Source organism: Microtus oregoni, unplaced genomic scaffold (genome assembly GCF_018167655.1).
Source record: "Microtus oregoni isolate MIOR12 unplaced genomic scaffold, Mior012 000022F_ref0000154, whole genome shotgun sequence".
Taxonomy (NCBI): Eukaryota; Metazoa; Chordata; class Mammalia; order Rodentia; family Cricetidae; genus Microtus; species Microtus oregoni.
Window position 1 is genome coordinate 4,312,643 of NW_024543081.1, and position 22,063 is coordinate 4,334,705.

At 48.8% G+C, this 22,063-nt stretch overlaps 2 protein-coding genes across 3 annotated transcripts; one reads left to right on the plus strand and one right to left on the minus strand.

The window, feature by feature from the left end:
- Positions 1-110: 110 nt before the first annotated feature.
- Lmf2 (lipase maturation factor 2) lies at positions 111-4,427 on the plus strand. 2 transcript variants are annotated; one of them, XM_041671839.1, is made up of 14 exons: positions 111-254; positions 799-1,052; positions 1,141-1,169; positions 1,285-1,499; positions 1,573-1,751; positions 1,979-2,120; positions 2,243-2,377; positions 2,449-2,554; positions 2,640-2,736; positions 2,809-2,991; positions 3,068-3,236; positions 3,316-3,427; positions 3,500-3,596; positions 3,691-4,427. In XM_041671839.1, exons 1-14 carry the CDS (start codon positions 161-163, stop codon positions 3,991-3,993), a joined length of 2,115 nt encoding a protein of 704 aa, XP_041527773.1. In that variant the 5' UTR covers positions 111-160; the 3' UTR covers positions 3,994-4,427. The 2 variants fall into 2 exon arrangements, with proteins under 2 accessions (XP_041527773.1, XP_041527772.1); XM_041671838.1 differs by having other exon boundaries at positions 132-311.
- An 11,065-nt stretch (positions 4,428-15,492) lies between these two features.
- Miox (myo-inositol oxygenase) lies at positions 15,493-18,086 on the minus strand. The gene is made up of 10 exons (XM_041672611.1): positions 18,072-18,086; positions 17,249-17,329; positions 16,979-17,059; positions 16,687-16,849; positions 16,433-16,500; positions 16,204-16,313; positions 16,033-16,100; positions 15,892-15,941; positions 15,693-15,805; positions 15,493-15,601 (listed from the first exon to the last, which is right to left on the minus strand). Exons 1-10 carry the CDS (start codon positions 18,084-18,086, stop codon positions 15,493-15,495), a joined length of 858 nt encoding a protein of 285 aa, XP_041528545.1.
- Positions 18,087-22,063: the final 3,977 nt, after the last annotated feature.

Genomic DNA, 22,063 nt, shown 5'->3' on the forward strand with positions numbered 1-22,063 from the left:
CCCGCTGAGACTAAGTTTACCGGCCAGTTAGCGGTGAGTTCCTCGGCACGGGGTGGAGCACAGTGACAAACCCGCCGGATTCCAGCTGGGGCGTGTGTCAGAGGCGGGGCTGGGGGGGCGGGGACCAGCGGGCACTGATCCGGCGGACCGCGTAGCGGACATGGCGAGCTCCCGGGTCCCACAGCAGCTTTTCCTGCAGGGTGTGGCCGCTGTCTACACGTTTGCCTTTGCGTCCCTCTACACCCAGATCCCAGGTGAGGGCGCCGAGAGTGGAACACACACACGTGGTATCATCCCTTCCTTCACCCTGAGTACGATCTCTCGGCGGCGGGTGTGAGGTTCAGGCCTCTCTACGTGGGACTAGGGGACAGTAGTTTGGGTACTGCGGGCCCAAAGAGTTTGGAGGGAGAAGGTGTGCAAGGGTCGGTTTCCCGTGACTGTTCGGATTCTCATCTGGGATTAGGGCAGTACCCCGAAGGGAGAAGGAGACAGATTTCTACCTGGACTCCCGCGGAAGGTGGTGACCGAGAGTTAGGTCTTCTGAACCTGGGGTTGAGGTCAACAGTTTCTAACCTGAGAGAGTTAATCTGGTAGAGCAAGCCCTACCTGGGGCGGGAACATCCGCAGGCACAGCTCAGGATGCGGAGAGTGGCGTTGAGGGGGTTGGGGGGGGGGGGGAGCGCATTTGGAGGCCCTGACTATAGGGCATCTGCACGCCTGGAGCTGGTGGTAGGACACCTTCAGGGCTTAACTTGGGCTGAATTTCGTCTGGGAAGACTCTGACATGCCCTCCCACAGGCCTCTATGGCCCAGAGGGCATCCTTCCTGCTCGAAGAACACTGCGACCCCAAGGCAAGGGTCGGTGGCAGCAGCTGTGGGAAACACCAACCCTGCTCTGGGAGGCACCAAGACTGGGGCTGGATACTGCCCAGGGTCTGGATCTACTGACCCTAGTGGGCACCGTGGTAGCACTGGGTGCCCTGCTCCTGAACTCTCTGAGACACCCCCTCACCTACCTGCTGCTCTGGGTTGCCTACTTATCAACCTGCCAGGCAAGTGAGACCCTTAGAACCTCAACCTCTGTCTAACCCACCTGGTGCCGCAGACACACACGAAGCCTAACAGCTCCTCTCCCTACAGGTGGGCCAAGTGTTCCTTTATTTCCAGTGGTGAGTGACTCCTGCCTGAGCCTGGGCTGGGGATGTTTGTGTCTCCTGGGAGGACCCTGTGAGGGCAACAGCCTTACTGGAGAAGAACTGTTCATGATCTTTCTTCTCCCCATAGGGATTCCCTGCTGCTGGAGACAGGCTTTCTGGCTATACTAGTAGCCCCATTGAAGAAGCCTTCCCACCACAAGGCCCCCCAGGGTGGACTAGCAGGAGCCTTACCCCACGAAAACCTCCCATTCTGGCTTGTGCGCTGGCTGCTGTTTCGACTCATGTTTGCCTCTGGTGTGGTCAAGCTGACCAGCCGCTGCCCTGCGTGGTGGGGACTTACCGGTGAGAGCCTGGGCCTGAAGCCGGGATGGTCTGGAGGCTCTAATCAACCCTGACCCCGACCCATTACCTGCAGCTCTCACCTACCACTATGAGACACAGTGCCTGCCCACGCCAGCTGCCTGGTTTGCCCACCACCTGCCAGTCTGGCTGCACAAGCTCAGTGTGGTGGCCACCTTCCTCATCGAGATCGCAGTGCCTCCCCTGTTCTTTGCTCCTGTTCGCCGCCTACGGTTGACCGCCTTTTATGCTCAGGTGGGTAGAAGAGAGCGTGGCCTTCACCGCTGGCCAGCGAGTCTTGCTGGGGACAAGCCCTGGGAATGGTCATCTGACACGGGTGCTGTTGGGAAAGCATTGCTGGCAGAGGAATGTGTTACTCAGATCAAGGCTGCATGTAGCCTTTGTGAAAATGTCAGCCTGCGGGTTAGCAGGGCGCAGGAAGACCAGCCCGCCGTAGAGCTGATTGCCGACCTTCCCTGCAGGTACTATTGCAAGTCCTGATCATCATTACTGGTAACTACAATTTCTTCAATCTGCTAACCTTGGTGCTTACCACTTCCCTCCTGGATGACCGGCACCTGTCTGCTGAGCCTGGCCTCAGGAGCCACAAGAAGATGCCTACCTGTGAGTGTCATCCTGTCCTTACAACCAAACGGATGTCATCCGCCTAGTACTCCCAAAGAGTTCCTCTGCCCCAGCCCCTTGGCTGCAGATCCTCAGCCAACCTGTGACTGTCCTGCCCCTAGCCTGGCGTAAGGCCCTGCTGACCATGCTCTCCGTACTGCTGGAACTGACTGCCTATGGGCTGCTGGCCTATGGCACCATGCTCTACTTTGGCTTGGAGGTTGACTGGCAGCAGCATATCATCCTCTCTAAAACCAGTAAGTGCCGGCTTGGAGATCTAAAGAAAAGGACTGGTTCAGCCCCTAATCACAATCTCCTCCCTTGGCAGCCTTCACCTTCCACCAGTTTTCCCAGTGGCTGAAGATGGTAACTCTGCCTACGGTGTGGCTGGGGGCAGCCTCCCTGGCCTGGGAATTGCTTATTGCCCTCTGGAGGTATGTATGTACCGGAAGAGGCAGGGGGAAGATGCTGCTTTCAGCTCAGGCGTGGCCTGACAATACTTGGGCCCCCTGTCCCCAGGTGGATCCAGGTACAAGGATGGCTACGGAAGATCTTGGCCAGCATCCAGCTCTCCATCCTGGGCACCGCCACAGTGGCCATGTTCTTGATAAGCCTAGTAGGTACCCCTATGGAGAATGGGGCTGTGGGACGATGGGGCGGCACTGAGCTGTTGCCTACTTGCTTGCAGGTACCTTACTCCTATATGGAGCCTGGGACCCACGGGCATCTCTGGACTGGAGCTCATCATCTGTTCAGTTCTGTGGAGCATCTACAGCTGGCCAGCTCGTATGGCCTCTTCCGTCGGATGACTGGTCTCGGTGGGCGGCCTGAAGTGGTGCTGGAGGGCAGCTATGATGGACAGCACTGGACCGTGAGCCTTCCCAAAGGATGCTGGGGTAAAGGGACCAAGTCCAACCATGCCAGCTAACCACATGTCCATCTTTCAGGAGATAGAATTCATGTACAAACCTGGGAATGTGAGCCGACCACCCCCTATCGTGATACCCCACCAGCCACGCCTTGATTGGCAGATGTGGTTTGCAGCCCTTGGCCCACATACACACAGTCCCTGGTTCACCAGCCTGGTGCTACGTCTCCTGCAGGGCAAAGAGCCAGGTGAGGGATAGGCTGGAAGAGGGGCTGGGTATGGAAGGACAAGCTCAGAACCATGTTAACCTTTCGTCCCCTGCCACAGTAATCCGCCTGGTGCAGAACCATGTTGCCAAGTACCCCTTTCATGAGCAGCCACCCACCTACGTGCGGGCCCAGCGCTATAAGTACTGGTTCTCAAAGCCTGGGGAGCAGAGGTAAGGCTGGGGTGATGGGAGGGGGCCAGGCCTGGGCTGTAGCCACATGCTGACTATCCAGTTCTGTTACAGTCAATGGTGGCACCGCCAGTGGGTAGAAGAATTCTTCCCACCTGTATCACTGGGGCACCCAACGTTGGAAACGCTGCTCCAACAGTTTGGACTTAAGGTGTGAAGGAGTCAGCTGGACTGTGGGAGGTAGCAGGGTGCTTGCCCGTTGCAGGAGTAAATCTTATGGGCTTTTCTTGGTTTTATCTCCATAGGATAAGAGTCCACTCCGGGCCCGAAGCTCAGGCAATGCTCTGGCTAAGACACTGAGCTGGGTGCGCACGCAGCTGTCTCCTCTGGAGCCTCCCATCCTACTATGGGGGCTTTTGGGAGCTGTGGCGACTGTCAGGGTTGTACAGACCCTGCTTGCCCCCCGCCCACTCCAGTCCTCAAAACCGTCTAGAGAGGAAAAACGTAAGCAGACTTCCAAAAAGGATCCCAGAGCTGCCTCTGAGCGGGCTGCAGTAGCCCCCAACAGCAACAGCAGTGACGCTGGGGCCTCCCGGAGGAAAAAATAGCTTGATGTGCTGTCAGCCACTTGTCCTGATAGTCAGATCTCAGCATCCCAGCCCATCTCATGTCACCGCGCAGCCACTGTGACTTAGGCAGGCCTGCCAGGGCAGATGCAGCTTGAAGTGCCACCCCTGAGGACCGCTGGTGTTACCTTGCACCCTGCTGTCCCTCTGCACCAGCCACGTCTTCCTCTAGTCACTTTCCACTGTGTTGGCAGACAGCCCGGAAATGGGCAGGTAGCCTCGCTCAGGACTTTCCTGGAACACTGTAATCAGTGCACCTGTGGATGTAGAGGCCTGAGTCTGGAGCCCTCTCCAACCCCACTGGAGGGGATGAGCTGGATTTGCTGAGGCTAGGAGCCAAGGGAAGTGGGCCCATGGGATGGTGCCTACCTGCCCCTGAGACTGTACCAATAAAGACACCGTTTTGTACATACCCCTTTGCTAGTGGTTTCTTCCTTCTAGAGAGGCCTGAGGACAGTTGGCACAGCCTAGACTGCTTACTGACACAGCTAAATGGGCTCCCTCCTTATCATTCAGTCTTCTCCATAAGCTAAACCAAAAGGCCTGCTTACAAGAAGCCTTGGTGTGGCACAGCCTGGCAGACGTATATAATGAGGGCTTTGAGACCAATGGAGGAAGATGAAGCTAGAACCACCTAAGGGCCAGGGAACTTTCCAGAATGCATCCCTCTCCACCTCCTCCTGCTTTACTTCCTGGTCTTCAGAAAGGTCAGAGTGTGAAAAGGGTGCTAGAGGGGAAGAATACTAGATGGTTGTATTAGCAGAGGTGCCAGACCTTGGACGGGAGAAAGAAAGTGCATGTGTCACCTGTACTTCTGTCCTGGGAAGAGGTCAGAGGGGAGCTGGAGTCCATTTCTCCAGGATCAAGCTGTCAGTCCCTCCTTCCCTGGGCACCTGTAGCACAGCGGCCTTTATCCCAGCTCAATTGTTGATCCACACCTTTTGTTCTCCCAGATTCAGACACATTAACTGGCCAGCAAGCCCAAAGGATCCTCCTGTCTGTTCATCCCCAACACTGGGATTGTTGACTTGTACTACCAAGCCAATTTTTGTTTGTTTATTATTTTGTTTTGATGGGGTGTTTTGTTCTTTTTCCAAGATGAGTTTTCTCTGTGTAGCTGTGGCTGTCAGAGATCCGCCTGCCTCTGCTTCCCTAATGCTGGGATTAAAGGCGTGCACCACCATGCCTGCCTGGCCATGCTCATTTCTTTTACATGTGTTGTGGAGATCCAAAATTGGGTTCTCATTCTTGAGTGGTGAGCACTTTCCTGACTAGACCATCTTCCCATCACCTTAACCATTTTTAAAGATTTTACTTTTATTGGTTTTAATTGCATTTAGCACATGTAAGCACATGCCAGAAGCATCAGATCCCCTGGAGCTACAAACAGTTGAGAACCCCAAGGTGTGACTGTTGAAACCAAACTTGGATCCTCTGCAGAGCAGCATGCACTCCTAACTGCTAAGCCATCAGCATTTGGGGGGATTTTGTTTGTTCGTTTTGGTTTTTTTGAGACAGGGTTTCTCTGTAGATTTAGAGCCTGTCCTGGAACTAGCTCTTGTAGACCAGGCTGGCCTCAAACTCACAGAAATCCTCCTACCTCTGCCTCTGCCTCCCGAGTGCTGGGATTAAAGGTGTGCACTGCCAGCACCTGGCTCCCATCAGTGTTTTTAAGTATATGTTTTGTGGCATTAACTATATTCAAAATATTTTATAGCTAAAATCTCTTGCCATTGTTTGTAGAACTTTCCAATACACCAAAGAGAAGCCCTATATCTATTAAACAATAACTCTCCTAGTCCCTAGCAACTTGTGTTCTGTGGTTTTTGGGATTTTTTCATTCTGGATACCACATAGTGACCAAACTATATTCTTCCTTCTGCCTCTTTTTTTTGGGGGGTTTCTTTTGCATCTTCATTCATATTATATTTTTAACCTCCATCCATGTTACAATGTATCAGTATCATTCCTTTTTGTTTGTTTGTTTTATTTTCCTGAGACAGGGTCTCATGTAGCCCAGACTACATCCTATCCTAAACCTGTCACCTCTAAAAGGGCGCAGAGTGTGCATGGAGGGTATCTGGGCTCCCGATTCTGTCTGCTGAAGGGCCATGTCAGGCCTTTCTAGGGACTGGTAGCTGAAGATGGCCTTGGACTTCTCTAATCTACTCCCACCTCCCAAATTTGGGGATTACAGATGTGGTCTACCCATCTGTTTTGGGAGGTTTATTTTATTTGACTGGTGTGTGTGTGTGTGTGTGTGTGTGTGTGTGTGTGTGTGTTTCTTTGTTATTATTGGAGTTGGTTGGTTGGTTGGTTGGTTTTGAGACAAGGTTTTGCTATGTAGCGCTAGCAACTGAACCAGAAGCTACTATGTAGTCCTGCTAGTCCTCAAACTTGCTGCAGTCCTCCTGCCTCAGCTTCTCAAGTGCTGGGATTACAGCATGTGCTTCCTCACCAGGCTACATTTCTCGTTTTGTCATATAAAGGCTAAATACTCATACTGAAGGTTGAAGATTTATCAACAGTCATCATTTTAATTGCTTCATCACAAACAAAACTGTCCTTTTCACTTTGTATTTTTGTTTGTAAGCCTAGCCTTGAATGACTGAGCCGTCACTGTAGGCCCCTTTCCAGCTCTGAAAGCAGTATTAAAAAACATGGCCAAGCCAGGCAGTGGTGGCACACACCTTTAATCCCAACACTCGGGAGGCAGAGGCAGGCAGATCTCTGAGTTCGAGGCCAGCCTGGTCTACAAGAGCTAGTTCCAGGACAGACTCCAAAGCTACAGAGAAATCCTATCTCAAAAAACAAAAACAAAAAAGAAAGAAAGAAAGAAAAGAAAGAAAGAAAGAAAGAAAGAAAGAAAGAAAGATGGCCAACAGCCAGGCCGTGGTGGTGCATACCTTTAATCCTAGCACTGGGGAGGCAGATCTCTGTGAGTTGGAGACCAGCATGGTCTACAAAGAGAGTTCGAGGGTAACCAGGACTGTTACACAAAGACACCCTGTCTTTAAAAAAAAAAAAAAGGAAGGAAGGAAGGAAGGAAAAGAAAAACATGGCCAACAAAGACAGTGTCACTGTGTCAGTTTCTGCACAGTGTCGTGGTTGTGACTGAAGGGAGGAGGAACACCATTGTGATGGTGTTTCAGTATCCTGTCAAAATAGCTTTGGCCTTGCAACCCCCGAGAGGAAGTAAGCAGAAACCAGGGGCTATTTTCTGTTGCCAGAGTCACACAGGAAGACCAGAAGGGCTACAGAACACAACTTCAAGGGCGGAACTAGAAGGGGTCAAGAAAAAGCCAAGTCCCTATTCCTTCCTTCAGACCCCACAGCGGTCCCTGCAAACTGAGTCCCCAGAAAGCTGACATTCCCCTTGAGTGGACAGAACCTGGGGCCCTGCCATCCTCCCATGACACTGTGGGCCTTTTTAGGGTCCCCAGAAAGGCTTGACATCCCTTTTAAGTGGACAACCTGAAGTACTGCTATCCTCGCGTGCACACCTTCAACCTTTTTACGGAGACAGGTCTTGGAAAGAGTCTACAAGGGGTGCAGGTTCTGGGGGCAGTAGTCAGGAGGATAGTAAAAGCAACACTGTCCAGTGACTACAACCAGACTGGGAATGGATGTTCAAGAGATGATCAGCTCGGATATAGTAGCTCATACTTGTCACCCTGAACTCAGGAGGCTGAAGCAGAAGGTTCTCAAATTTCAAACCAGCCCGGATTACATACCAAGTAGAGACAGGTGTGGAAGTGGGGATAGTAAGTCATATCTGCCGTTTGTCCGCACTAAATCATAGCATTCAGCCCCTACATGTAGATTTGAAGCATGATTTCCAATCTGAGGAATAAAAGACCCTTGGAGAAATGGCCGATGCTAGGAGGCCTGTATTCCTTTGAGGTAAGTCGAAAAAAAGCCCCCAAAATTTCCTCACATGAAATTCTCATAATGCACCAAGCCCGGCCTACAAACCAAATGAAGTCCCGGGAACTTGTGAGTTGTGCTGTTTAGAAAAAGCATATTTGCAGCAGGGACTAAGAGTCAGATGAGATTAGATCATCCTGGATCGTCTCAAGTGGTCCCTAAATGCCATCCCCAAAATGTCACAGCAGCACATAGTCCTTGTTCACACCCAGAAGACCTAAAGTCAGTGCAAAGACACAGCCACCAGGGAGCTGGGAGAAATGGGGAAAAACAAACACTACAAACCACTGGTTCTTCCCAAATACTCATTTTCCAGTTAGGGGAGTTTTGTTGATGTTGTTTGTTTATTTTCTGGCTCTGGGAATGACATCCAGGACTGGGAACACACTAGTCAGTTCTAAGCCACTGAACTATTTCCTTGGGATCATTATTTCTTCCTTTTCCTTCTTTGTTTTCATTTGAGACAGGCCCAGGCTGGCCTTGAATTCACCTTGTAGCTGACATTGGTCTCTACCACACACTTGATCCTCTGGCCTCTGTGTCCCGAGGTCTAGGACTAACACTGTCTTGTCTCTTAAGCTGGTGAAAGTTGTTTACATTTATGATGTGTGTTCACCATGTGGAGTAGTTAACATTCTTATATAGTTCGTGCATGTGCATTAAAGACACTTAAGTTTTGGGGTTATTTATTTATTATATATACAACATTCTGTCTGTGTGTATGCCTGCAGGCCAGAAGAGGCACCAGACCCCATTACAGATGGTTGTGAGCCACCATGTGGTTTCTGGGAATTGAACTCAGGACCTTTGGAAGAGCAGGCAATGCTCTTAACCATCTCTCCAGCCCCCACTTAAGTTTTTATTACATTTATATATTTATAGTATGTCGTACATGCACCACGATGCTTATAGAGGTCAGAGACAGCTAATGGGAGTTGTTTCTCCACCATGTTGGTTTCAACAATCAAACTCAGAGCCAGGCGGTGGTGGCGCACGCCTTTAATCCCAGCACTCGGGAGGCAGAGGCAGGCAGAGCTCTGTGAGTTCGAGACCAGCCTGGTCTACAGAGCTAGTTCCAGGACAGGCTCCAAAAGCCACAGAGAAACCCTGTCTCGAAAAATCAAAAAAAAAAAAATCAAACTCAGGTCTTCTGGCTTGCTGGCAAACACTTTACCAGATGAGCCATCTCACTACCCCTATTAAAAGTTATATGAAAAAAGAAAAAGAAAAGAAAAAAAAAAGGCAGGCAGTGGGATCTGAGTTTGAAGCTAGCCTGGTCCACAGAGCAATTTCCAACACAAGCAAGGCTACACAGAGAATCCCTGTCTCAAAAAAAATTATCTGTTCTGGGCTGGGGAGATAGTTGAGCAAGAAAAGCCCTTCCTGCACAAGCTTGAAGACCAGAGTTTAGATTCTCAGAAATCATGGAAAAGTTTTATGAGTATGACAGCCACTTCTAGTTTAACACAGAAACAAGGGCTCCCCAGATAAGGTGGCTAGCCAAACTAGTTGAAAAGGCAGTCTCAGCTGGGTGGTACTAGCGCATGCCTTTAATCCCAGCACTCAGGAGGCAGAGGCAGGCAGATCTCTGTGAGTTCGAGGCCAGCCTGGTCTATAAGAGCTAGTTCCGGGACAGGCTCCAAAGCTACAGAGAAACCCTGTCTCGAAAAAAGCAAGAAAAAAAAAAGAAAAAGGCAGGGAGGGAGGGAGAGAGAGAGAGAGAGAGAGAGAGAGAGAGAGAAAGGAAGGAAGGGTAGTCTCTGGTTCAGCAATATGCAAGAAGACACCCATCAACCTTGGGCATCTATATACATGTGCACATATGTACCCAAACCCAGGCGTGCCCGTACACATAGACACATCCATGTTTCTGTTTGTAAGGCTCCTAGCAGAGAGATCAGGACCTGTCCCTGGCACATAACTGGGTTTGGGGAACCTGTTCCTCATGCTGGATTACCTCCTCCAGCCTCCATGCAGGGGGAGGAGCTCATTCTTGTGCCAGGCTTTGTTCAAGCCCATGGAGGGAGACAGAGGAGAAGGGGATGGAGGGGGTAGATGGTAGAGGGGAGGGAACAGGAGGAAAGGAGGGAGGGGAAACTGTGGTCGGTGTGTGAAATAAATGAAAAGAAAAAAAGAAACATGCATGCACACACCACTTAGACAGGCAAGCAGGCAGACACACACACAACACACAATACTTTTAAGAGCCAGGCATGGTGGCAAGTTCATATAGTCCCAGAACTCTGTTTGTTTTGTTTTTGGTTTTTGGTTTTTCGAGACAGGGTTTCTCTGTGGCTTTGGAGCCTGTCCTGGAACTAGCTCTGTAGACCAGGCTGGTCTCGAACTCACAGAGATCCGCCTGCCTCTGCCTCCCGAGTGCTGGGATTAAAGGCGTGCGCCACCATCGCCCGGCCCCAGAACTCTGAAAACTAAGTTGAGACAGTATGATCACAGTCTACATAGAGAGTTCAAGGCTAGCCTGAACTATACATAAAACTTTTTTTGTTTGGTTGGGGTTTTATTTATTTATTTATTTATTTCAATTTCAAGACAAGGTTTCTCTGTAGCTTTGGAGCCTGTCTTGGAACTTGCGTCGTAGACCAGGCTAGCCTTGAACTCACAGAGATCGCCTGCCTCTGCCTCCTGGGTGCTGGGATTAAAGATGTGCACCACCACTGCCCGGCTCCATCAGTTCTTACCCTCATTCTGTAGCCTCTTCTTCTACAACACTGAGTCATATGTACAGGAGTGGTCATCAGTCGAGACTGGGCTCCTTCATTCTGCATTTTCATTGGTTGAGGGGGTTTTGTAACAACGTTTTTTAATTAATTTTTTTTTTGCTTATGTGTATGCATGATTTGTCTGCATGTATGTCTGTGTACCACATGTGACCTACCTGCTGCCTTAGGAGGCCAGAAGAGAGTGTTCCAGATCCCCTAGAGCTGGAATTATAGACAGTTGTGAGCTGCCTAGGGGTGCTGAGAGCTGAATCCAGTCCTCTGAAGAACAGCCAGTGCTCTCAACCATCTGGAGCCATCTCTCCAGCCCTTGTAATGTCTTTTTCTCTAATAGTCATCCTAACAAGTGGGAGGTGAAATTCCAGTGCATTTTGTTTTATTATGTTGGTGGTGCTGGAGCAGCAGCCCAGGGCCTCCTCCATGTATGGAAACCTCTATACCATTAACGACGCTTCCCAGTGCCTCATTGTAGTTTTGTTTGCATTTTCCTGATTGTTAGTGGCACTGAGCATTTTTTCCCCTACACCCGTTGGTCATTTTTATGTCTTTTGAGGGAGAGGTGATGAAGCTTTCATTGTTTCATCCAAGCTAGTCCCAGATTCATGGGCTCAAGTGATTCTCTTGCTCAGCCTGCCTCTGGTATCAGGTAAGCATGTGCCACCTCCAATCTGTATGTCTCTAGACCCCAGGCCATGATGTATTTTAGGGAAACACTCTACCACTGAGCTACAGCTACAAGTCTCCTCCCCACCCCGCCCCAGGTTGTTGTTTGTTTTTAAAATTTGTGCCTGTGTACCACATGCCTGCAGGAACCCTCAGAAGTCAGAAGAGGCGTCAGATCCCCTAGAACTACAGTGGGAAACTCCCTGGAATCTCTGAGGGTGACCCTAGAGAGGATTCCTGGTAATGGTGCATTCAGAGCCTGAACTGGCCATTTCTTGTAACCAGGCAAGGCTTCCAGTGCTGGTACTAGGACATCAACCCAGGCACAAAACCTTTGGCCTATTGCTTGTCCTGCCTTCACGAAGTGCTGGGTTAAAGGAGGTGCAGAACTTGTGGGAGTGGCCAACCAATGACTGACTGTTCCAACTTGAGGTCCACGCCAAGAGAGGGAGCTCACATCTAACACTGCCTGGATGGCCAAGAACCAGAGGCTGGACAGCCCAGAGACCTAAGATAGAACCAAACACTACTGAAAAAAAAAGTTAATAAAATTATTCCTAATAATTATCCTGCTATACTCATAGATCAGGCCAATCGCCATCAGAGAGGCTTTACCCAGCATGAGGGCAGAGCTCAGAGAGCCCCACAGAAGAGGGGGAGGAAGGGTTGTAGGAGCCACAGGGGTGGAGGACACCATGAGAATATTGCCCACAGAATCAACTATGCAGGGCTCCTATGGACTCACAGAGACTGACAGGACAATCACAGAGCCGGTAAGGTTCTGAGCTAGGTCCTCTGCACATGTTATAGCTGCATAGCTTTGTCTCCTTGTGGGACTCCTAACGGTGGGAGTGGGGGTGTTTCCAGATCTTATGCCTGTTCGTGGGGCCCTATTTCTCATAGTGGGTTAGGTTGTCTCATCCAGCCTTGATATGAGGGTTTGTGTCTGGTCTTACTGTAACTTGCTGTGCTATGCTCAGTTGATATTTGTGAAAGGCCTGCTCTTTTTTTTTCTTTTTTAAAGATTTATTTATTCACGCATTTTGTGTATATGAGTGCTCTGTCTTCATGCACACCAGAAGAAGGAATCTGATCCCGTTACAGATGGTTGTGAGCCATCATATCGTTGCTGGGAATTGAACTCGGGACCTCTGGAAGAGCAGCCAAGTGCTCTTAACCACTGAGGAGTCATCTTTCCAGCCCCCAAGCCTGCTCTTTTCTAAAGGGAAACAGAGGAGGAATGAATCTGGGGAAAATTGGTGGTAAGGGGGCACTGGGAGGAGTGGAGAAAGGTGAAACTGTGGTTGGGATATGCGACAGAAGAATAGAAAATGACTTTTTCTTTCTTTTTTTTTTTTGTTTGTTTGTTTTTTCGAGACAGGGTTTCTCTGTGATTTTGGAGCCTGTCCTGGAACTAGCTCGTGTAGACCAGGCTGGTCTCGAACTCACAGAGATCCGCCTGCCTCTGCCTCCCGAGTGCTGGAATTAAAGGCGTGCGCCACCACCACCCTGCAGAAAATGATTTTTTCATGTGTATCACAAGCCTGAAGGTGCCCCAGATGTTGGAAGAGGGCATCAGCTCCCCTAGAACTAGAGTTACAGCCGGGCAGTGGTAGCGCATGCCTTTAATCCCAGCACTCGGGAGGCAGAGGCAGGCAGATTTCTGTGAGTTCGAGACCAGCCTGGTCTACAGGCACCAGAAACTACAGAGAAACCCTATCTCGAAAATCAAAAAAATAAACAAACAAAAGAACTAGAGTTACAGGTGGTTGTGAGTGCCGTGTGGGTTCTAGAACCCACACTCAGGTCCTCTGGAAGAGCAAATGCTCTCAAACATTGAGCTACCTCTCCAGCCCTATCTCTGTCTGTGTTTTATTGAGTTATTTATTTTTCTACTCCTTAGGAAGCTCTGTAAGTTTTGGATATTAATCCTCTTCAGAAGTGTGTTTTTCTCCGTTCTGTAGGTTATCACTTTTCTAAATTGTTTCCTTTGCGTGGGAAGATCTTAGTCAGTTGTAATTGCATTTACAGATAGTTTAGAATATATTCTAATGTAAGTGTGAGTGCTTGCACGTGTACACAGCAGAGTGCAAACTTGTGTATGCTTGACATGCACGTGGCGGTCAGAGGACAGTTTCTGGGAATTGGTTCTCTCCTTCTACCAGGTGGCTCTGGGGTTCAAATTCAGGGTGTTTGACCTGGCAGCGAGCACCTTAGCCACGGAATCATCTCAGCACACACACACACACACACACACACACACATTCAAGCACACACATGCACCTTTTGGCTTGTTTTCCGAGGCAGGTTGTCAAGTCACCCAAGTTGTTCTCAAATTTGATGTGTAGCTTTTGTTTTTCAAGACAGGATTTCTCAGATCAGGCTGGCGGCCTTGAACTCAGAGGTCAGCCTGCCTCTGTCCCGTACCCCTCCCCTGTACACCCCCCCCCCGCTGGGATTAAAGTTATGCGCAACCACCCCAGGCTATGTGTGTGACTTTTGACCCTCCTGTATACACCTCCCAAATGCTGGGATCACAGATATGCAATGACTGGTTTACTTTATTATTTCATCTGGAAACAGGGGCTATCTTTCCATTTGTGCATTCTAAAGTTCATTTCATTGCTTTATATTTTTCTGTGTAAATACCCTTATCTCCTTGGTTAAATTTATTTTCCACTATTTTTGTAGCTACTGTAAGAGGCTTTTGTTTTGAGACAGAGCCTCAGTATCTGTAGCTCAAGTGGGCCTCAAATTTTGCCTCTGGCTGAGTGGTGGTGGTATGGGCCTTTGATCCCAGCACTTGGGAGGTAGAGGCAGGCGATCTCTGTTCATGGCCAGCCTGGTCTGCAAAGCAGATTCCAGATCATCCAGGACTGTACACAGAGAAACCCTGTCTGGGAGGATGGGGTGGATTTCCTGCCTGTTTCCTGAGTGCTGAGATTACGGGCATGAGTTGTCTTATTTTCTTTTTTTATAGGTTTATTAGTGTACAAAAACTGAGGACTGAGAGATACAGTACTTGCTTATGCATGAGGCTCTAGGTTCAGTCCCCAGCAACACAAGAAAAAAGGAAGGAAAGAAGGCTGTCTAGTTGGCCACTGATTTCTCTCAGTGTTGGGAACTGAACCCAGGACCTCATAGGACAGGCATTCCCCACTGAGCTGCATCCCCAACCCACCACTAACTTTGCATGCTGATTCATTTTTGTTTAAGTCTAACTTTATAGTTCATGCAAACCTGGAACTCATGATCCTTCTGCCTCAGCTCTGGAGTGCTGGAGTTATAATCCTGTGCCACTAGGCCTAACTCAGGGGTCTTGTCAACCAAATAGCAACATATTCCCCAGAGCCTCATGGAGACATCAAAAGGACCCAGGAGCCCATCCTGAAAGCCTCTCTACCTCCAGTAGAGATGGGACCATCAAGGAGCTGAAGCGTTCCCAATATATTGAAAGCTTATTCTTTGGTTTTTTTTCCTACTTATCTATCTATCTATCTATCTATCTATCTATCTATTATTTATACAGTATTCTGTCTGTGTGTATGTCTGCAAGCCAGAAGAGGACACCAGACCTCATTACAGATGGTTATGGGCCACCATGTTGTTGCTGGGAATTGAACTCAGGACATTTGGAAGAGCAGGCAGTGCTCTTAAACCACTGAGCCATCTCTCCAGCCCCTGTTGTTGTTTTTTTTTCCAAGAAAGAGTTTCTCTGTATAACCTTGGCTGTCCTGGAACTCCTGTTGTAGACCAGGCTGGTTTCAAACTCACAGAGATCCACCTACCTCTACCTCCTGTGTGCTTGGATTAAAGGTACCACCGCCTGACTTTTCCCTCCCCCTTAGTGACCTCCTTTCTAGACTGGGGGTGGGTTGGATAACACGGAGTCAAGAGGATAAGCAGCATGTCCATGGTAGTGGTATCCTGTGCCGGGACCACCCCTGCTACCACAACCTGGGCCCCGGTGATCAATCAGCTTTGTAAACTCTTTCAGTCTTTATTGATACCTGGCACAAGTGGCCTCAACCACAGCAGGTGGGGACCGTGGACAGGTGTATGGGGCCCAGAGCAAGGCTAAAGTGGGCTGTATTGTGCCCGATGGTGTCTAGCTTAGGTGCGGTTTCAACGGTGGGAGGGTATCGGAAACCATTCACCAGCTCAAGATGCCCGGGCAGTACTTGTCAATCAGCCTCTGATAGTAGGGCCGCAGGCTGTCCACATCTGGCAGCTCAGGGCTCTTGGTATAGAGGTCAAACTTGCTGCAGACGTGGGGGACCAACAATGAGCATCAGGTCAGATCCTTCATCCCCAAGTCCCCTTCACGGCCCACACCCGTTGGGGACTACGTACTTGAACTCTTGCACCCAGGGCAGCATATCCAGGTCCTGCTGACTGCACAGCTGTAGGTAGTCACCCCCCGTGTGCCATGGATAGAAGGAGTGGAATCGGATCATGTAGAAGGCCTGTGTGAGACCACAATGAGCATGCTCAGATCTGCCAGATGGACCCAGCTGGGCTAGACTTCTGCTTGGGCCCTCCCCCGACCTACCTCAGGGGGTAGGGAGAACTTGTTGAACTTCATCATCCGGTAGAGGTACTCTGCAGGAGAGGGGGTGATGTAGCCAGGTGCCCAGAGGGACAGCCCTTACCACCATCCCCACCGTCCCCTGTGCGCTCTAGCTGTCCTCACCATCATGGCCCCAGGACATAAGGACATTCTCAAGTCCACAGTGGGGCTGGTACATGCCGAGTTCCGTGCTACAACGATCAAGAGAGGAGCATGAGAGGGACTGGACGATACAGGGAAGACCACCCGGGGTCCTGTAATGTTACAGGAAGGTGAGGTACTATTTCAAACTACCTGTATCGAGGGTCCCGAAGGTCAGGGTTGTCCTGGAAAGTAGACTCACGGAACACCACAGAGGCCTGGGGACGGCAGCCCACGGGAAAAGTGTCTCCAACAACGGCCCACTAGGAAAGGAAAGGACAGGCGGCTGTGGGTGAGGGCTCAAACAGAGGTCTGCTCCCTCTCATAGTGCCCCAAGCCCTGTATTGAGTGAAACTGCCCTCTCCCCACACCTGGCCTTCACCTGAGGTTCCCCCCACAGAGCCAGGATCTTCCCCAGATCATGCAGAAGTCCGACCAGGTGGAACCAGTCTGTGGAAAAGGGACTTATGAGTTAGAAGCTGCAGGGATTGATGTAGGCAGAGCAGGTTCTGGGCTAGAAAGCAAGGAGCCCAGGGGTCTGCTTCTTTTAAGGTGAGGCCTGTGGGAGAGGACCAAGCCTCTGGGGTCACTTTGTAGGGCAATGATAGCTCCTCCCCCACCAGTAGTAGAGCACACCTTTGTCTGGGTGGGTTTTCCGGATGCCCTCCGCTGTCTGGAAGGCATGAAAGGAGTTGGGGAAGTCTACATCGGGGTCCGATTCATCCACTAGATCATCCAGCAAGTTCACAACCTCCATGACTGTCATTTTCTTATGTGAGAAGCTTCCAAACTGGACATGCTGGTGAGAGGCAAAAATCAGTCATTCCCCAAGAGGGGACGGGCTACAGAGCACGGTCATTCCGTCACTCCGGCCCTGGGCAAGGAAGCTCCCACCCTCAGAGCCAGCATTAGAAGCAAAAACTAGTACCTTCCTGCTGACAAAGTCCACCGTCTGGTGTGTGTGCATGAGCTTGTACGTGGTAAAGACGCGATCCAGCAGCGGGCCTGCCTGCAAGCCAATCAGCGCAGGCTTTGTGCCAAACTGACTCAGCACCCTGGGGGCCGTGGCCTCCCCTCCTGCAGGCCAGACTGCACAGGTAAAAAGTGTAATGGGACTTCCGACAAAACCCCCTTAGAGCTGTGGGAACCAGAGACCGGGCAGGGAGAGTGAGTGGGGGTGGAACTGGGGCTTACTCACGGTGTAGTTTCGGAAGCTGTCCTTGTCTTTGGCCAACTCTGGGTCCACATCAGGTCGATAGACCAGGGAAGGGTCTGGGCCCTGGTTGGATAGGAGTTTGACCCATCTCACTGTCAGCCGGGTTTATAAGGAAGGGAGGACATTACAGCCCCAAGGGGCTGGATACTAAAACACCTCATCCCATGCGCGCATCAGCCCCGAACCAGCCAGTCAGGGTCAGCCGATGTCTACTCCCAGTGTGAGAAGATACTAATTAAGACACAACCAGCCTGGCGGTGGTGGCACACGTCTTTAATCTCAGCACTCGGGAGGCAGAGGCAGGTGGACCTCTGTGAGTTCGAGGCCAACCTGGGCTACAAGAGCTAGTTCCAGGACAGGCTCCAAAGCTACAGAGAAACCCTGTCTCGAAAAACAAAAACAAACAAACAAACAAACAAAAAGACCCAACATGCTGAGCAGTGGTGGATCCCACCACTCGGGAGGAAGACACAGGCGAATCTCTGAGTGCGAAGCCAGTCTAAAGTTACAGAGAAACCTTGTCTCTGATAAAAGAAAGAGAAAGAACAGACCTCACCTGCTTGACACCCTTGCAGAGAAAAGGTAATTTTAGAAGGAGACCTGACTCCACAGGGAGGCTGTAGGTGGGGGCTGTGCAGGGAGCTTCACCCCTACCCCAGCAGGACTGTACAGCAGAAAGGAATTAGCTCTGTGACCTTGAGGAACCAGCCTAAGAGGGCGGTACTGCAGCCTCTTCCACTGCGGTCAGTGGAGCCCGTGGCGAGAAGTTGATGATGCCACTCCTGTATGATCATAAGGTACTTACCACATCCACCTTCATCCTGAGAGGAAGCAGCAATCAGATGGCAAAGCTTGCAGGTCAGTGAGGTCTTAGGCCAAGGCGCCTTTTATATACTCACAGGTTACGTAACCGACCGGATAATACCTATCTCCTTGGCCTTGACAGTTGGTAATAAGTGACCATCCACCCTCCCCCTGGCCTCAGCAAGTTAATATATCAGCTCCGAAACAGAACCCCCTAGCCCAGTTCCCTTTGCCTCTATTTGCGCCTCCTCTGTCCTAGAGTTTTTGATCCCTCAGAGAGACTGTAGCCAGACCTCTGATTCCCCCTTGTTGGGGCACAGAGGTCCTTGTACGAGAACCAGGAATGTTAATTGCGCAGGGGTGTCCCCTCAACAGAGGAGATATAAACCAAATACTCTCACTCCTTCCGGAAAGCTGAGAGCAGGTCTTGTTAGTAACCTGGTGACCCTTTTGTTATCTGTGGAGACTCACCTCACCCACCTTTTGCTGTAGAGGCCGGCCTCACCCAAATTCCAGAATAATTATCCTAGGCCGTTACCCCTCCTTAGAGACGTCAGGTGTACTTTTATAGATCCTGCTATCGGTCAGAGACCACACTAGATTCTAGGCCTTTTAGCTGTAGCGCCCACCCTCATTGTCACAGGTACTCTGTAGAGTCACACTTCAGCTTTATGGCGCACCTGGAATTGGACTGATGGGATTGATGGTTGCCTGGAAACCTTTCCCCAAGTTGTTCTGTGTTTTAAAGATGCTGACAGTGAAGCTGCTGACCAGGGACCCCTTGACAAAGTCAGTCTGAACCCAGTCTTCTTATCTCTTCTCGTATCACTGCCTGCATTGACATCTGCAGGGTTCCCCTCCAACTGGCACCAAAAACATGGGGCACGGGACCCTCGGAGAAGGTAAGAAAAGTTTTCTTTCAGTAGAAATTGAGGGTTAGGGAAACTCGGTCCTGTTACTGCAAAAGGGGTCTCGACCTTAAAATGAGAGGGCGGAGCTGATTTTGAGGTCTTCTCAGTGCTCTGAAACATGTTGTACAATCATTACAGTATTTGTTAAGATCCAAAGGAAGAAGCCGGACAATGGTGGCGCACGCCTTTAATCCCAGCACTCGCGAGGAGGCAGAGGCAGGCGGATCTCTGTGAGTTCGAGGCCAGCCTGGTCTACAAGAGCTAGTTCCGGGACAGGCTCCAAAACCACAGAGAAACCCTGTCTCGAAAAACCAAAAAAAAAAAAAAAAAAAAAAAGAAATAATCTATTACTGATTTAAAAAACTGTAATAATTATTTTTCCAGTAAGTTATTAGTTCCACGTTGTTATTAATTGACAAGTCAAATTAACATATTAATTGGGATCTGGATTACTTGGGATCTGAAATATTCTATTTTTAAGAATTTATGGGTCGGGGGCTGGAGAGATGGCTCAGAGGTTAAGAGCATTACCTGCTCTTCCAAAGGTCCTGAGTTCAATTCCCAGCAACCACATGGTGGCTCACAACCATCTGTAATGAAGTCTGGTGCCCTCTTCTGGCCTGCAGGCACACACAGACAGAATATTGTATACATAATAAATAAATAAATATTAAAAAAAAGAATTTATGGGTCGGAAAGTGGTGGCACATGCCTTTAATCCCAGCACTCAAGGGGCAAAGACAGGCTGGTCTCTGTGAGTTCGAAGTCAGCCTGGTCTACGGAGTGAGTTCCAGGAGAGGCTCCAAAGCTGCACAGAAAAACCCTGCCTCAAAAAAAAAAAACCCAAACAAACAAAAACATTTTGAGTGGCTGGACTGATGGCTCAGGTTAAGAATACTGGCTGGGCTTTTTAAGACCTGAATTCAGTTCCCAGCACCACAATGACTGTTCACAATTGACCATGACTCCAGTGCCAGGGGATCTGGCAACCTCATCGCACACAGTATGCAAATCCCCAATGTGTATAAAAAATAAATAACCCCCCAAAATAAATAAATAAATAAATAACCCTTTAAAAAAAGAACTTTAAAAAATATCCTCTGGTTATTGCCAAAAAATAACATCTAGAAATCCTATGGAGATTGCTTTTAATGCTTTTATAGATGACTCTTCGAAAGGACAAAGAGCTTACGCCTTATTACGATTTCCACATGCTCCATGCACACACAAACAATTATATTCACTCTGGGTTATACACCTCCGTCATCTAAACTGGCCGTCATAATCAGCTGTTATTATTTTAACTAACTCTGCTATTTATTTCAGTTCAAATGACAGTTTACGGGAGGGGCAAAGGAAGGAGTATCAGAGCCTTCCAGTCATAATGGGGAGCTTTGGAACCCCGGTTTGCAAAATGAGCTTCCTTAAGGCAGGTTAAGGCTCAACCTTAACTGACCTCCTTTATAAATTAGCACATGATGGATAGAGATGCCCTGAGAAGGGAAAGGGACCTAATGAGAGAAACAAAAATAGTGCGGAACGATTGTGATTGTAGAAAAGATGTAGTGAAAGGAAACATTTGGAATGAAATTCTTCAGAATCTAGCTAACAGAGCGATGGGATGGATGGTGTGTGTGGAGATAGACTCCTTAAACTCAGTTTCCTTGCTTAGAAAAATCCAATCTTATTGAAACAATAAGATTGCTGGCTCGGGGCTGGAGAGATGGCTCACAGGTTAAGAGCATTGCCTGCTCTTCCAAAGGTCCTGAGTTCAATTCCCAGCAACCACATGGTGGCTCACAACCATCTATAATGAGGTCTGGTGCCCTCTTCTGGCCTGCAGGCATACACACAGACAGAATATTGTATACATAATAAATAAATAAATATTTAAAGAAAAAGATTGCTGGCTCCTCCATCTCTAGAAAATACCAGCAGGAGCAAATCAGCAACCTATAAGATACTGAGCATTCTCTCTCTCTCTCTCTCTCTCTCTCTCTCTCTCTCTCTCTGTGTGTGTGTATATAAAGTTGTTATAAACTTTTGAAAGTTTATAACTTTCTGGAGAAATGGCTCAGAGGTTAAGAACACTAGCACAGACTGCTTTTCCAGAGGTCCTGAGTTCAATTCCCATCAACGACATGATGGTTCACAATCATCTGTAAGCAGATCTGGTGCCCTCTTCTGGCCTGCAGGCATACATACAGACAGAACACTATACATAATAAATCTTTAAAAAAAGAAAAGATGGCAAGATAATATAGTCATTCACCTTATTATTCAAAATCTTTTTTTGTTTTTTCAAGACTGGTTTGTTTTTTCTCTGTGTAACAGTCCTAACTGACCTGAAACTCACTCTGTAAACCAGACTGACCTTGAACTCACAGAAATCTGCCTGCCTGCCTGCCTGCCTCTGCCTCCCAAGTATGTGTGCCAGCACTGTGCCAACACTACTCTGCTGATCAAAATCTTCAATGTGCTCAAAATTGTTTGTAGTCATACTAAGTACAAATATGAGGCGTTTGAAAAAGGCAAGCTTTAGCCTTCTATGTATGTTTTCAAGATTAAACCTAAAGCAAGTAGCTAAAAACAAAGTTTGTTTAAAACCAGGTATACTTACTGAACAGGTTGCCTGGTCAAATTACGCATCCATCCAGTAATAGCAACATTAGCAAATTTTTTTTTTCAATACAGGATGTCTCTGTGTAGCCTTAGCTGTCCTGGAACTCCATCTGTAAACTGAGCTGACCTTGAACTCAGAGATTCACCTGCCTCTGTCTCTTTAGTGCTGGGATTAAAAGTGTGTACCACCACTTTCTGTCTATAAAATAAGAAATTTTATCTTGTCTTTTATTGCTAAAACTTTATTTTTAAATTTATATTTTTGTGCATCATAACAAAAAAATTTAAAATAATAACGTAAACAAGCTTGAGATGGATTTAAAAAGCAAAATAGGAATAACTTGGAATCAAAGTATTTTTAGAATATTTTTCTGGATAATATGGTGGCAAAAAAAAAAAGAAACATTGCCAAACATAATGGTACATGCCTCCCAGTATTTGAGAGGCAGATCTCTGAGTT

What these genes read in the sequence shown, in the direction of transcription:
- Miox (XM_041672611.1), bottom strand. An exon ending in AGTTCTCCCTACCCCCTGAG is followed by an intron (nt 15,806 to 15,891) that starts GTAGGTCGGGGG and finishes GGTCTCACACAG; the next exon opens with GCCTTCTACATGATCCGATT. An exon ending in CCCTGGGTGCAAGAGTTCAA is followed by an intron (nt 15,602 to 15,692) that starts GTACGTAGTCCC and finishes CCACGTCTGCAG; the next exon opens with CAAGTTTGACCTCTATACCA.
- Lmf2 (XM_041671838.1), top strand. Translation starts at nt 161, where the DNA reads ATGGCGAGCTCCCGGGTCCCACAGCAGCTTTTCCTGCAGGGTGTGGCC. An exon ending in CCTACTTATCAACCTGCCAG is followed by an intron (nt 1,053 to 1,140) that starts GCAAGTGAGACC and finishes CTCTCCCTACAG; the next exon opens with GTGGGCCAAGTGTTCCTTTA. An exon ending in TGACCGCCTTTTATGCTCAG is followed by an intron (nt 1,752 to 1,978) that starts GTGGGTAGAAGA and finishes CCTTCCCTGCAG; the next exon opens with GTACTATTGCAAGTCCTGAT.